This window comes from Lepidochelys olivacea, assembly GCF_965140295.1.
Source record: "Lepidochelys olivacea isolate rLepOli2 genome assembly, chromosome: 4".
In the NCBI taxonomy this organism is placed as follows: domain Eukaryota; kingdom Metazoa; phylum Chordata; order Testudines; family Cheloniidae; genus Lepidochelys; species Lepidochelys olivacea.
In genome coordinates this window covers 122,649,274-122,661,923 of record NC_140414.1, presented here as the reverse complement: position 1 = coordinate 122,661,923, position 12,650 = coordinate 122,649,274, and the positions used below count along the sequence as shown (strand labels likewise).

At 42.8% G+C, this 12,650-nt stretch overlaps 1 protein-coding gene across 2 annotated transcripts in view; it reads right to left on the bottom strand.

Moving 5' to 3' along the window:
• NSG1 (neuronal vesicle trafficking associated 1) overlaps positions 1–12,650 on the bottom strand; it is a 25,959-nt gene extending 13,309 nt beyond the window's left edge. The window contains exons 1-3 of one of the 2 annotated variants that reach the window (XM_084627468.1): positions 12,405–12,650; positions 10,510–10,643; positions 3,659–3,775 (exon numbers count right to left, since the gene is read on the bottom strand). In XM_084627468.1, coding sequence (XP_084483594.1) covers positions 3,659–3,775; positions 10,510–10,638 — 246 coding nt within the window. In that variant the 5' untranslated portion in view covers positions 10,639–10,643; positions 12,405–12,650. Of the gene's footprint in view, positions 1–3,658; positions 3,776–10,509; positions 10,644–11,442; positions 11,907–12,404 lie in introns of those variants that run through there. The other variant, XM_084627467.1, reaches the window with a different exon arrangement.

The window sequence follows — 12,650 nt, the reverse complement described above, 5'->3', positions numbered from 1 at the left end:
AGAGGGACAATACAACCTGCATAGGCTGGGAGGGGAATGCTAGGTGTTGCCCATTGCCAGTGGAGTTGGGGAGCTGACCCATGGCAGGCACAGACAAGGCTTCATCATATTAAGGGCAGGTGGTAGCGAGGTGCCTCACTGCCCTGGGTACCCCATGGCTCTATGAAGCTTGAAACCTTGTCTCTTCCACCAATAGAAATTGGTCCAAGAAAAGATATCACCTCACCCACCTTGAGTCTCTTCAGAAAGAAAGGTCATTCTTAAAATTGATTCTATCCCTTTAAGTAGATCAATAATGAAACCTTTAAGTATGTTGTATACACTTACATTTCTTCCATGTATTAAAATGGCTTATTGAAATAATAGGGAAAAGATACCAAACTGTAGGATGTGAATAATGAAAACTGGGGTTTTTTTGTTTTTGTTTTTTTTAAGAGGATGCCTCTTTTGCTTTCCCATAACCGCTTGTAAATATTTAAACAACTGTTTGTTACTTCATAGCACATGACTTGTGTTGCAAATAGGCTTCGGACTTTGGCTGTGTAGTTTGATGTGTGCATAGATGTCAAGGATAATGTCTGAAGAATTCATTTGCCTTTGTAAGTACAACATGGATTATAAAATGTACTACAATTTTTTAAAAAAGGCTTGAAATGTATTGGGGAAACTGAAACATTTACTTTCCAAATCATTTAAATTGTAAGTGTTTCTGTACCAAGGTTTATTTCACAAAAGGTAAAAGCATCATCTTTCAATAGTGCACCACTTTATTTCTGAAACTGTTGTGTGCAGCCGACAGCGTGTGCATCACTATGCCAGTGTTCAATGGGAGGAATATCGAACATCTAGTGTGAAATCCTGGCTCCACTGAAGTCAATGGGAGTCATAACTGATTTCAGTTGAATCAGTATTTCACTCCTAGGTGTCAATGCACCTCAATTCTGACCTGCAATAGCTTCTTCCTCTTCCCACAATTCCCACCATAGGTCTCTTCTGAGCAGAGACTGCCAGCCATGCTGAACTATGTGTAGCGATTCTGTGTTGTGGACAACTTGTTGGAGACAAGATAAAAACCTCTACATGTAATTCAATTGAAGCTGGCTTTCCAAAGGTGACAGAATAATTCCCCATATTTCTCCACAGTAATTCCACAGACATCTATTCATACTCTAAACTAGCCATTTAAATTCATGTCCATACCAGAGTGGTTACTTGCGGAAAACCAGAATTGGATTCTCATATATACACAATGTCCATATTCTGTCCATTTTGGACAAATCCTGATTTCAGTTGCATTGAAGTAACAAACAGAATCTGACTGTATATATCTAATTAAGCTATAGGGAAAAATTACACTTTAATTCTACTCTAAAACAATTTCAGCTGTATTATAACTATGATAGTGTAGTCGGAATGAATATATTTTACAACTTCCTATTCACCCAACTGCTGAAACAAATGAGGTATATGACATATGCACCTGTTGTTTGCTTAGTTTGTCATAATGTAGAACTTCTTAAGAAGCACAGCTTTAGATGATCTGCACTAATGAATCCCCAAAATACAATCTGCTTTGTCCTTATTTAAGGACTACATCTTGGAATACACATGTGAATTATTAGTAAATATGTTTGTTTATATTTTTAGTGCAATTTTATGTTTTTAGTCTGCAGAAAGCATATCCATAGCTGATGTACAATACTAAAGTCATTAAAACAGCTTCTGAAGCTTTTTCCATGCACACCAGCCAAAGTCAATATCCTACCAGTTAAATAATGCATTTTATAATTATAGCAAATATTTGACTTTCAAACAAACATCCTTTTGCTCTCTCAGAAATCAGCAGCAGCAGTTAACATGATGGTTCACAATAAATAAGGACCCAGGAGAAAATCCCACAATCATCTCTTCTTTTCATCTGCATATTTATGAAATTTTATCAATTATTCATGAACTGTTTACTACTGGGAGTGGTGAATATAACAATCGTCTCTGCTGGAGAAGCAGTCAGTCTTTTCTAAAATGTTACAAAGCAGCATAACTTAATCCTAACACTGCTATAAGGAAATTGAGGGACATTTTTAGGGCTTGATTGTTCTGTATGAAACTACTGTTTTCTATTAAACAAACTACAATTTTCCTAATTGGTCAACCCCTCACGCCCTCCCTTCAGAAACCTAGACATACAGCCATAGTGTGATTCATCATGCAATTCCCCAGAGATACAAAAATCTTACAGAAATCTCTCTGATGCAGCAGTTACCTAGCAGCACTACCTAGCAACCCTGTAGTTTGAGATTAATCCCAGAGAGGTAATTGTAAAGTCGTATCTAAAAGACATTTTGTTTCAAGTATGCTTCTAACTGCTCAGCCGTACAAATTAGAAATGACTACACAACAATATTACAAGCAATGCACTTGCTGCTCAGAGAGGTCTTCTTTGCTCAGCTCTCTCTCTCAACACAGGCACAAAGACTCCAATTCCACTGTTGGCTATATGCATATAGCCGTCACTGAAATCAAAGCAAGCTATCTGTACACTTCTGAGGGCAGCTTTTGGCCTAAAGAACTTTCAGAATCATTGTTCATGCATGGTTGCTGTGTTCTATTCTGCATGCTAAAGAGTATGTTCTTCTCTTGACGTGCCCACAAAACTCCCATTAACACCAATGGGAGTTACACATGTGCACTGGGAAAAGAATATGGTTCTTTATTTCAGCCCAGCATTCTATCTCCAAACTAAACCTTAAACCTTCTAGCCATGTTTTAGTCTGTGCACTTTAAACTGCCATCACACACTAAATATTTTAAAGATGTTTTCTGAGTGAACTTAATGCCTGTGCAAGGTGCCAGACAGACAGGAAATTGAAGTTTGACAGAACAGGTACAGAAGCTTGCCTTGTTGCTGACATTTCAACACTTTGCCTTGCTAATATGGCTCGAGGAACCCTATCCTGGGGCTGGGGTGGAGGAATGATTCAAGTCTTTTCATCCGGTAAGTCCTTTGTCTCTGTCAGACTACCTACAAAGGGAGTTATTGTGATGTGGACACATTTTCACCAAGGAATGGACTTAGACCACTCACTTTCACTGAACAGGCATCAGATGGTAAGAGTTTTCATACATCACCATACTAGGGGATAAATTTGAACTAGTAACAGAGCTGTTTGATTTGGTGGCTCAGGGAATTAGTAAGATGGTGGCAGTGTATTCAAATTCACTAACCATCACAAGGAATAACATTGGGGAAAAGACTGCTCCTTTAACAGAATGTGTTTGAAACGGTAAAAAAAAAATAAGCAAAAAAGAAAGTGGATGCCTGTACAGTACTTCTCCCCTAAAGCTAATGGGAGTATTAGTCACATAATGGGAGTTACATGCCCGTAAGATACTCGCCACTTAATCATGCTGAACTTCCACGGACAAATTTCAATGGGATTTTTGTCAAAGTAAGGAGTGAAGTACCTGGATGTAAGGACTGCAAGAGTTGGTCCTAATTACTAATGCTGAGATACTGTAGTTGCACTCAATTTTTAAAAAATTTTCTGCCATATCTTTGTTCTTTAAATCAAGTTTTCTTTGACTATAGTTGGTAATTGATTGAGTGTAGTTCTGTAACAGCAATTGAGTTATTAACAGCATAGATAGCCTTGCTTACCTTAAATCTTTCCGAAACTCCTTCAGTTATGCTGATTGTGAATTCAGCTATTTTGGGGGTACGAAATTTTCCTTTCTTGCGATCAGGTTCATATTCTGTTTTCGTTTTGACCACAACCTTATCAAAAACATCAACAAAAAAGCGATTGATTACTAATTAGATCTGTTTCAGAGTAACAGCCCTGTTAGTCTGTATTCGCAAAAAGAAAAGGAGTACTTGTGGCACCTTAGAGACTAACCAATTTATTAGAGCATAAGCTTTCGTGAGCTACAGCTACTGCATCTGATGAAGTGAGCTGTAGCTCACGAAAGCTTATGCTCTAATAAATTGGTTAGTCTCTAAGGTGCCACAAGTACTCCTTTTCTTTTTAATTAGATCTGCACACCCTAAGGCTTATTTCCCCAAAACACCTAGCTTTGCACTAGACATGGGACTATTCTTGGTCATAGCTTTACATATGAAATAATGTAAATTTCCCAATGCAATTAAAAGGATACCATTGTCACATTCTGGGGTGGAATCTGGACTGGTGAGGAGTTGTCACCACCTGCCCTGTAAGCTTGGGTGCCTCACAATGCTTTCCTGTTGTAACTTCCAACCTGGGCTGCTCATAACTAGCTTACCAACATGCAGATCACACCCTGATTGTCTGAGTGCTAGACAGCCCTGACCCCAGCAGCCTGTCAACAGCCTAACTCTGGCTTTCATCAGTCTGGGTTACTACTTGCAGTGTGACTCCAGCACACTCCCAGTCCCAAGTTTTCCCAAAACTGTGTGCTCTGCAATGCCCAGCTCTGTCCTGGAAAGTTCAGAGAAATAATATTGTTTGTTTATTCCTCTAAAGACACAAAACATCACAGCTTATTAAGCTAACCAGGGTAAATACACACTTCCCTGTAAAACACAGCACTGAGTAAAAATGAAAAAAATTAACAAAATAAACATAGGTTAAGTGAGTTCAAGTATAAGTAAAACAAAACTAGAGCTTAAAACTTAATCTAACAAGATACAGGCTTTATTCAAGATAGTTCCTCTCACCAGCAGGGGTGCTGGAACAATTTTTATAGTGGGAATGCTGAGAGACATTGAGCCAAACTGTAAACTCGGTATATAATGGAAGCCATGGGTCGCTGCAGCACCCCCCCACACACCTATTCCCAGCACCTATGCTAACCAGGTCATTCTTCAAGTCATGGCTGACTTTCCCTCAGTCAGGACCTTCCACAAAAATACAAGGCACTGGCTTCCCTTGTCTTATTAGATGAAAGATCTTTGCCCAAGCAGGTTTCTCACCTATATTCAGTTCCAAACCCCTCCCCTGCATCTTGGTTTTAAGGCCCATCTTTCTCAGCTTGCAAGAACTCTGGCCTCTTGTGTCAGTCTAGTGGTGGATGCCAAAGATGGCTTCCATCTTTACTTCTATTTTCCAAAGTCCAATGAACTTGTTTCAAGAGGAAGGATGACCTCATACTGTTCTTCTCTTCCTGTGGGCTTCCCATCCCCTAGGTGATTTCTATGTAAATGGGACTTCTATTGTTTGATTCCACCATGCCTAATTTACATAGGGACAAGTTGACAGCTGTGACAGTCCCTCCTATCTGGGCATGCATTCATAAAAGATCTTACATGATGCATTAATATTGCATTCAATTTGTTGATTCAATTGCTTATCACTTGAGGTACAGCTCCCTTGTCTTTATAGGCCACTTTGAAATGGATTCTTCTGAAAAGTAATACCCAGACCAAGCTTCTCTCTCTTGCTGGGTGTCGTAGACACCATCCTGTCTTCTCTCCCACTTGTTAGTGTGTTTTCCTCCACCTCTTGTTAGCTTGATGGGCCTGTTTACATGTAAATTGATGGAAACACAAACTCCTTTGTTCAGGATACACCCGTTTAACAACTCCCCAACACACCTGGTTTACACACAGTTATAATTGCAGCATAGATTCATAATTCTTAATACCCATTGCATACATACATCATGCAAGAATATTAATGAGTGAGTTATTAGTTTTCAAATGATACCTCATACGGCATATTTTGTGCAAAGATTTTTACAATACTGTAGTGTGTAAATGCAGGGGTGCTTTGGGTCACAACCACCAAGTAATTTTTTGAATTCATTTTATCCACTTTCACTGGCATCAGACACACTAGTGATGCTAACTAAGTAATTCTTCCTATTACATATCATTCCCTCATGGAGGACATGAAAATATCCTTCCTATCAATTTTACCCTTTGTCAACTAGCAAATACTGATGAATTTCCCTTCCATGTGTTTTTGAGGAAGCTGAAGGGAGCATATAATTAGAAGACTATTCCACAAATGATTGGTTTTGTTTAAACGCTGCATTGATGTTGCTACATTTTATTTGTGCAGAGGGGTGTAGGTGCATGTGAGCACATCAGAAATGCAATTGGTTAGTTCAATCCACTATTGGTCAAGATCAAATATGATGTGGTGCTGATTTGTTTCCCCATTCCTTTAGTATATTTTAAGAGCAGATATAACTGCACCTGTATTTCCCCTCACTGGTCCAGCAAGGGCATCTACTCTCAGGCTTTCAGCTTCCCAGCTGTTGTCCTTCTGGGTGACGATCCACATCTCTCTCCCTTCTGACTGGGGTATTTCCAGGCAGCACAGTTCTCTGCCTTCACTGTTTCAGAGTAACAGCTGTGTTAGTCTGTATTCGCAAAAAGAAAGGGAGTACTTGTGGCACCTTAGAGACTAACCAATTTATTTGAGCATAAGATTTCGTGTAGCTCAAATAAATGCTCAAATAAAATGGTTAGTCTCTAAGGTGCCACAAGTACTCCCTTTCTTTTTGCCTTCACTGTGTTACTCCCAGCACAGACAGGTTGCCCAAGGACACCTACTTGCTTTCTTTTCAGAGACTGTTACCAGGCGTAATTGCTACCATTATAAGATACCACACAACACTTCCTATGCAAGCTTATGTTATTAAGGTAAAAAAGCACTACAAAGAAAATATACTAAAAAACAATAAAAGTACCTATACACATTTTAATAAGCTTACTAGAAATCACCCTAACATGGAGTCTGTCAGGAGCAGTCCTTCAACCCCTCACCCAAGGGGATTCCTTCTGGTTACAAGCTCATCACAGCTTCAGCTCAGAACAAGCACCCAGTCTTATGGGGCCTCATTAGGCCCAGTCCTTCCAATCCTTCCCAAAGGATTGGGGCCCGCTCTGGACCAGGGCCCTGTCTGTTTACTGGATCAGGAAGAAGGTCAAGAGCCAGTTTAAAACCATGCTGTTTATCCCAAAATTCTTCCTTTGTTTGTTGGTCCCTGGAAAATCCAGTTTGAGCTAGTATCTGTGCACCTTTCTGGGGAGGAGGCTGGGGAAGTGGGTTTCAAAGGTCTGAAAACAGAGGCAGTACATTAGCCTCCCCCTCCTTACTAGAGAAGATACACAACAGCACAACACATACACAATTGCATTTTTAGTACAATGTACTCCAAAGATATTAACCCAAATTCAATACGATTTAGCTTAATTCAATAAAGTTGATCTTAATTCCATCAGGTTTGTTCAGGATATTGTCAGTCTGTCACAGTGGTCATCTCTATCAGCTTCAGGGGAATTCAACTAGTGAGGTTTGAAACCAGAGATAGACTGGATCAGATAGTCAATTAAGAGGTCAGTTTAAAAAAATAAAAATAAAATCGAGCGGATGACAACATAGTAACAATAGCAGTATTCTTCCACAGTAGCATTCTGGGACTGAAAGAAGTGTAGGTCCATCCACCCACCTATCTACATACTGTGTTTTGCATCTATGCTGTGATATTGTTCAAGTGTCAGGCTAACTTTTAAAAAAAATATTTACCTATGGTAGTAACTGCACACAGGCCTTCTCTGTAAAGAGACTCCTGAAAGCCCTAAAAGCCCCATCAAACAATTCCATCTCATCATCATATCCTTAAAATATTCCATACCTCAGTTATGTCCCTATTAATCTCTTGTATTCTAGTGAATACAAATCTAGATTCCTTTATTCCTTCACAAAGTTATAGTTCATCATCTTCTACAACTTTTTCCAATACCGTCTCTATAGCATCGCATTCAAAACTGGGCACAATCCTCCCTTTGCCTCCCAAAGCCTTAATGATCTGTTCCATATTTTGTCATCTTCCAAAGATTATAACTCTGTATCCTTTTTGGTTTTAGGGCCCAATACTGTCATTAGATGAAACCCACTGATGTCAGTGGGAACTATACACCTCTGAAAGCAGAACTGTGACACTTAAGCCAGACACTGAACCGAAAGCTTTGGGTTTGCCTACTTTCTCAGCCAGCTCCTTCTCTGAAACATGTGATGGTTTGGGCCCAATTCCACAAAACATACACAATATCTTTAGAATATTACATAGATGTGTTAGTTTTAGAAACTAGTTTCCAAACATCCTATCTTCATTTTGATTATAGATATGTTCAGTGGCATCATGGGAGTTAATTGGTTTTGGGATTTTTCCCCCCCCACCTACCCCCCTTTCATCATATTGCATAATTGCAGGCATTCAAAAAAAAAATCACATCCAACTGACAGTGATCATAGTTGTAGCTGCCTGGTTATATAATGTTTTCTTTTGTTTAATATAACCAAAAGTATACTTAAATCAATTCAGCCTTTAATTTAGAAACTGTCAAAAACATCAAATTCTTAGCATTAGTCACTACTCTTCATGAAGGTTTTATGCTTCACTGCAACACCAGAGCTTTGTAACTGCATAAGCTTGGATATGTGAAATATGTACTTACATTTATTACACAAGACTACACTGCTACTTCAGAATTTGATTTCTGTCAATCCTTTCTACTACTGGCATCTTTAATATGAGCTCTATTAAAAAATAAAACATTTAAGTCTGTATCAGTGGTCTACGAACTAAGAAGCATCTTACCTGGCTGGGCACAAAAGGGACCCATTGAGGCCTGTAAAATACTCTTCTACTCGTTGTAAATGATTGCACAAAGGAAAGGAAACACCACACACACACACACAGATGAGCAGTGGGGAAAGAAGAAATGCTAACCAAATGTTTGAGTCCTCTGTTCGGGTCCATAACTTGCCCTTGGTTCTGCTCACACAACTCCTGTTATCTGCAGTGGGAGTTCTGCCCAGTGCTACTTGACCACGTACTAATCAAAGAACAACTTCCAGTAATGACAAACTTAGTACAGCTCTTACTGGATTAACCACAGTGGCTCCATTTTCATTAATCTGCTGCCTGTGGACCACAGGGGTTCCTGGTTCAAGGCTCTGCTTAGCAGCTGAGTAATATAACATGCACACTCAGCAAGTTTGGCCTCTGGATGCAGGACCCTGCTAACTGGTTGTCTGCTCACCAACTGGCAGACACAGTCAGCCACAACAACAGTTTTAAAGCGTTTGGGTCCAATTCTGCCCTCAGCACAGGAATTACATACATGTAACTGAGGGCAGAAACAGGCTCTAGGGCTTTGAAGCCAATGTTATGGGCTAATCCCATCTAAAGTGCCTGCCAAGTGGTGACCACGTACTATACAGAAATGTCAATGGAAGTTACACCCATGTAATGGAGGGTATAAATAGACCCTTATTGTCTACCATACATGAACGTTTAGACAATTTTACAGATATTCTTTATCTCTAGGGTAAGAGCACATGAGATTTTCAAGATATGCAACCTATACCTACCATTTATCTAAGAAAAGAACTAAGCCTTCAAAGATTATGAAGCAAAAACTCACCACGAAATTTGTTACTATATGTATTTAGTGACCATTTCCAGTTCAAGTTTATGGCTGCTTATATTATTTTTCAGAAGGTATCAACACCAGAGACCAGTAAGCTTTTAACTTATACAAACAGAAGAATGTTTGAAAAAAAAAAAACCAAACAAACAAACACAAAACACAAAACTGTTTTCTTGTATCTGTTCCATTATGTCCCATAACTGATAATTATTATCAGATTATTTGTGTGGGGAATGAAAAAATGTCTTGAGGTTTCTGCACTTGCCCTTCTGCATCAAAGTTTGAATAATCAGGCTTTGCATAAGGGACCACTAAGCAGCGGTCAGGGAGGTGAAATACAAGCCTCTCCCCCAAGTGGGCAGGATAGGGGGTGGCAGTACAACCTTTCTTTGATCCACACTCCAGCCTATGGGCTGGAACAGCAGATACTAATCCACACACCCTATTCAGGAGTTTTGGACCACAGAATCTGTTAATTATGCATCTAGTAACCCAGCCACTATCCCATCCACAGCTTCCCCTTTCCAGTTGGCTTATCAGCATGGAGCCCCTTCTGAGACACACAAATGGTGTGGAAGTTCCCTGTGTGGCTGTCCTGCCTGAGCCCACCCTGTGGAGTTCTAAAGCAATGCTTCCACACTTTGGGAGGTTTTACAGCCAGCAGGATACATTTCACCCCCAATGAATTTTCACAGCTGCCTTACAGATTCTGAAGATAAGGGCATACAATGAAAAGAATGACAACATATCACAGACAAGCTTGCAAAATACTACACCATATCCCCAAAGCAACAAAGAAATCTAAAAGTACTTATCACTGATTTTTTCAGTACCATCTAACCCTATAATATGTATGTGTTTTAATGATAACTAATGGCATTTAAATGAAAAAATCACTTTTACTGAAATGTTTATGATGATCATTGGCTTAATTATTTATTTTTTTCTCAAGAAGAAATAGCCACTCCTTAAAATGCCCTCTAATAAATGGAGTTTTCTAAATGGCTTATTACACAAATGATTCTCCTGTTGTTTGAGAGAGATTGGGTGTGATTCTCTGTGGTGGAAACTGTAGCCTACTGTACCTTATCAGGAGGCGGGAACTGTAGCTGATTGACATCCAGGGGTGTGATCAAGGGGATAGTGTCAAATCCATCCTCCAAAAGGGGCTGCTTTGTGCTCTTCTCACTGAAATTATTCCCTAGTTTCACCATCCTTCCTGGATTAAAAAATTAAAAAAAAAAAAAAAAGTCCTACAAGTACACACACATAAAAATGAAAACCTTAACACAGTGATAGGCCTTAAACTCATATTGCACCAAAAATATGCCCCAAACACACAAATCCTAAAACACGTTTTTGTTTTGTTTTTTTCCCCTCAGGGAAAATTTCTTCTGTTGATCTCAAGTGATCTAATTCCACTTTTTTACATCGCTATTACTTTCTGAATTGTCATTAGGAAGGCATAAGCTATAATTGTGTCACAGTTTGGGAGGAGGTGGAGGTTGGGTTTTTGGTTTTTTTTTGGTTTTTTGTTTTTTAAACAGAAGACTAATTAAAACTCTGTGTTCCTTCCCAGTCCAAGGGCGAATGGCATCCTCTCCAGAGCGCTTTCTGGAAGCCCTGAATAACATCAAGTGGAAATGCAACATCCTTCTATGTAGTTTATCCATCCATCCCCGCAGTCCCCTCCATCCACACAGCCCCTTTCACCGCATCTCTCCATCGACACAGCTTTCCCCCCCCCCCCCCACGTCCATCAATCCATTTCCACAGTCCCCGTCTCTGCATCTCTCTCTGCCCAGCGACATCGCCCCCCTCTCCGCATCCATCCCTTCTCGGCTGTCTCTGAACGTGCCCATCTCCAGGAGAGGGGGGCGAGAGAGCAGAGCGCAACGAGAAGCCCTCCAGCGTCCTTCCCCACCACGAGATGCTGGGCATGAAGCTCTCCTCCCCTCTCCCAAATAGCCGCAGCCGAAAGAGTCGCTACCTACGGGAAAGAACAGGCTGGGACTTACCCCACCTACTCCTCTGCCTTTTCCCTTTGTGCGGGGCCGGTGGGTGGGTGCAAGGCAGGGGATGCTCCAAGCCCTTCTGTTTCAGCTCTCGGAAATGGCGGAGCTGCTGGGACGGCTCTCCGGAGCGGCTTGGGGCGGGCGGGGGGGCGGGAAAGGATCGATCGGGGATGGGTTGCCTTGAGGTGAATGGGCTTGTGCGCGTTGCTAGCAGCAGCAGCGCCTCCGCCGTGACGCATCCGCCGCGTGTCTTAGGGCAGATCCGAGCAGCAGCACAAAGGGGCCCCGGGGGAGGCGCGCTACTCGCTCCCCCTGCGCCGGCCGCTGGTGCAGCTGGAGGGGGGCTGCAAGGCTCCCTCTGCAGCAGCGCTACAAAGGGGCGTGGGGGGCGCAGTCCCCCGGCAAGGTCCTGGGGCGGCGGCGCGAAGCGGCTGGGGGGGGGGGGTGCATTGCTCCCGCCAGGGTAGCCGTGGCATGGAGCAGCGGAGGCGCGTCGCTCTTCCCTCCTCGTCGAGGTCAGCGCCAGGCGGTACAAGCGGGCTGGGAGGGGACAGTGACCTCGTGAGGCAGCCGTACCAGCGGGGGGGGGGGGTTGCGCGGCACAAGTATGGGGGCGGGCTGGGGGCGTCGCTCCCCCCAGGCTCCCGGTGGAGCTGCAGGTCCCTCCCCGCGCCTCTGGCAGGAGGCGCGGTGCAAAGGGGCTGGGTGGGGCTGGGGGCTTTGTTCCTGCCGCGCGAGCGCTCGTCGCTCTCTCCCGGGGGCAGCGGCGCTCGGCGGGGGCCGAGAAGGGGGCGTGCGGCGCTCCCCGAGCCTGCCCCCTTCTAGACGGCGATGTTGCGGAGCCGCGTTATGGCCGGGGAGCACAGGGAGGGTCGCGCCGGCGCCCCCTCTCTTTCCATTCTGCTGACTCAGCCCCTTAGCACGGAGAAGCCCGCCCGCCCGCCTCCCTCCCCCGGGGCTCGCACCTGTGAGCCGCTGCCTCCGAACACACCCCTGGAGCCAGGCGCCCGCGCTGCTCGCTCCTCGCCTTAGACGGGGGTTGGTGAAAGGGGGGTCCAAAACGCTGCAATCCACAACGGAGAAGGAAAATTTGCGCTAAATAAGCCGCCCGGTGCGCCCTGCTCGCTGGTGCAGCCAATCTATCATTTTAATTGCATTGTTTTCCTGGGCCCTGGTAATTGGGAGGACGCGATCCGTTATTCGGCTTTCCT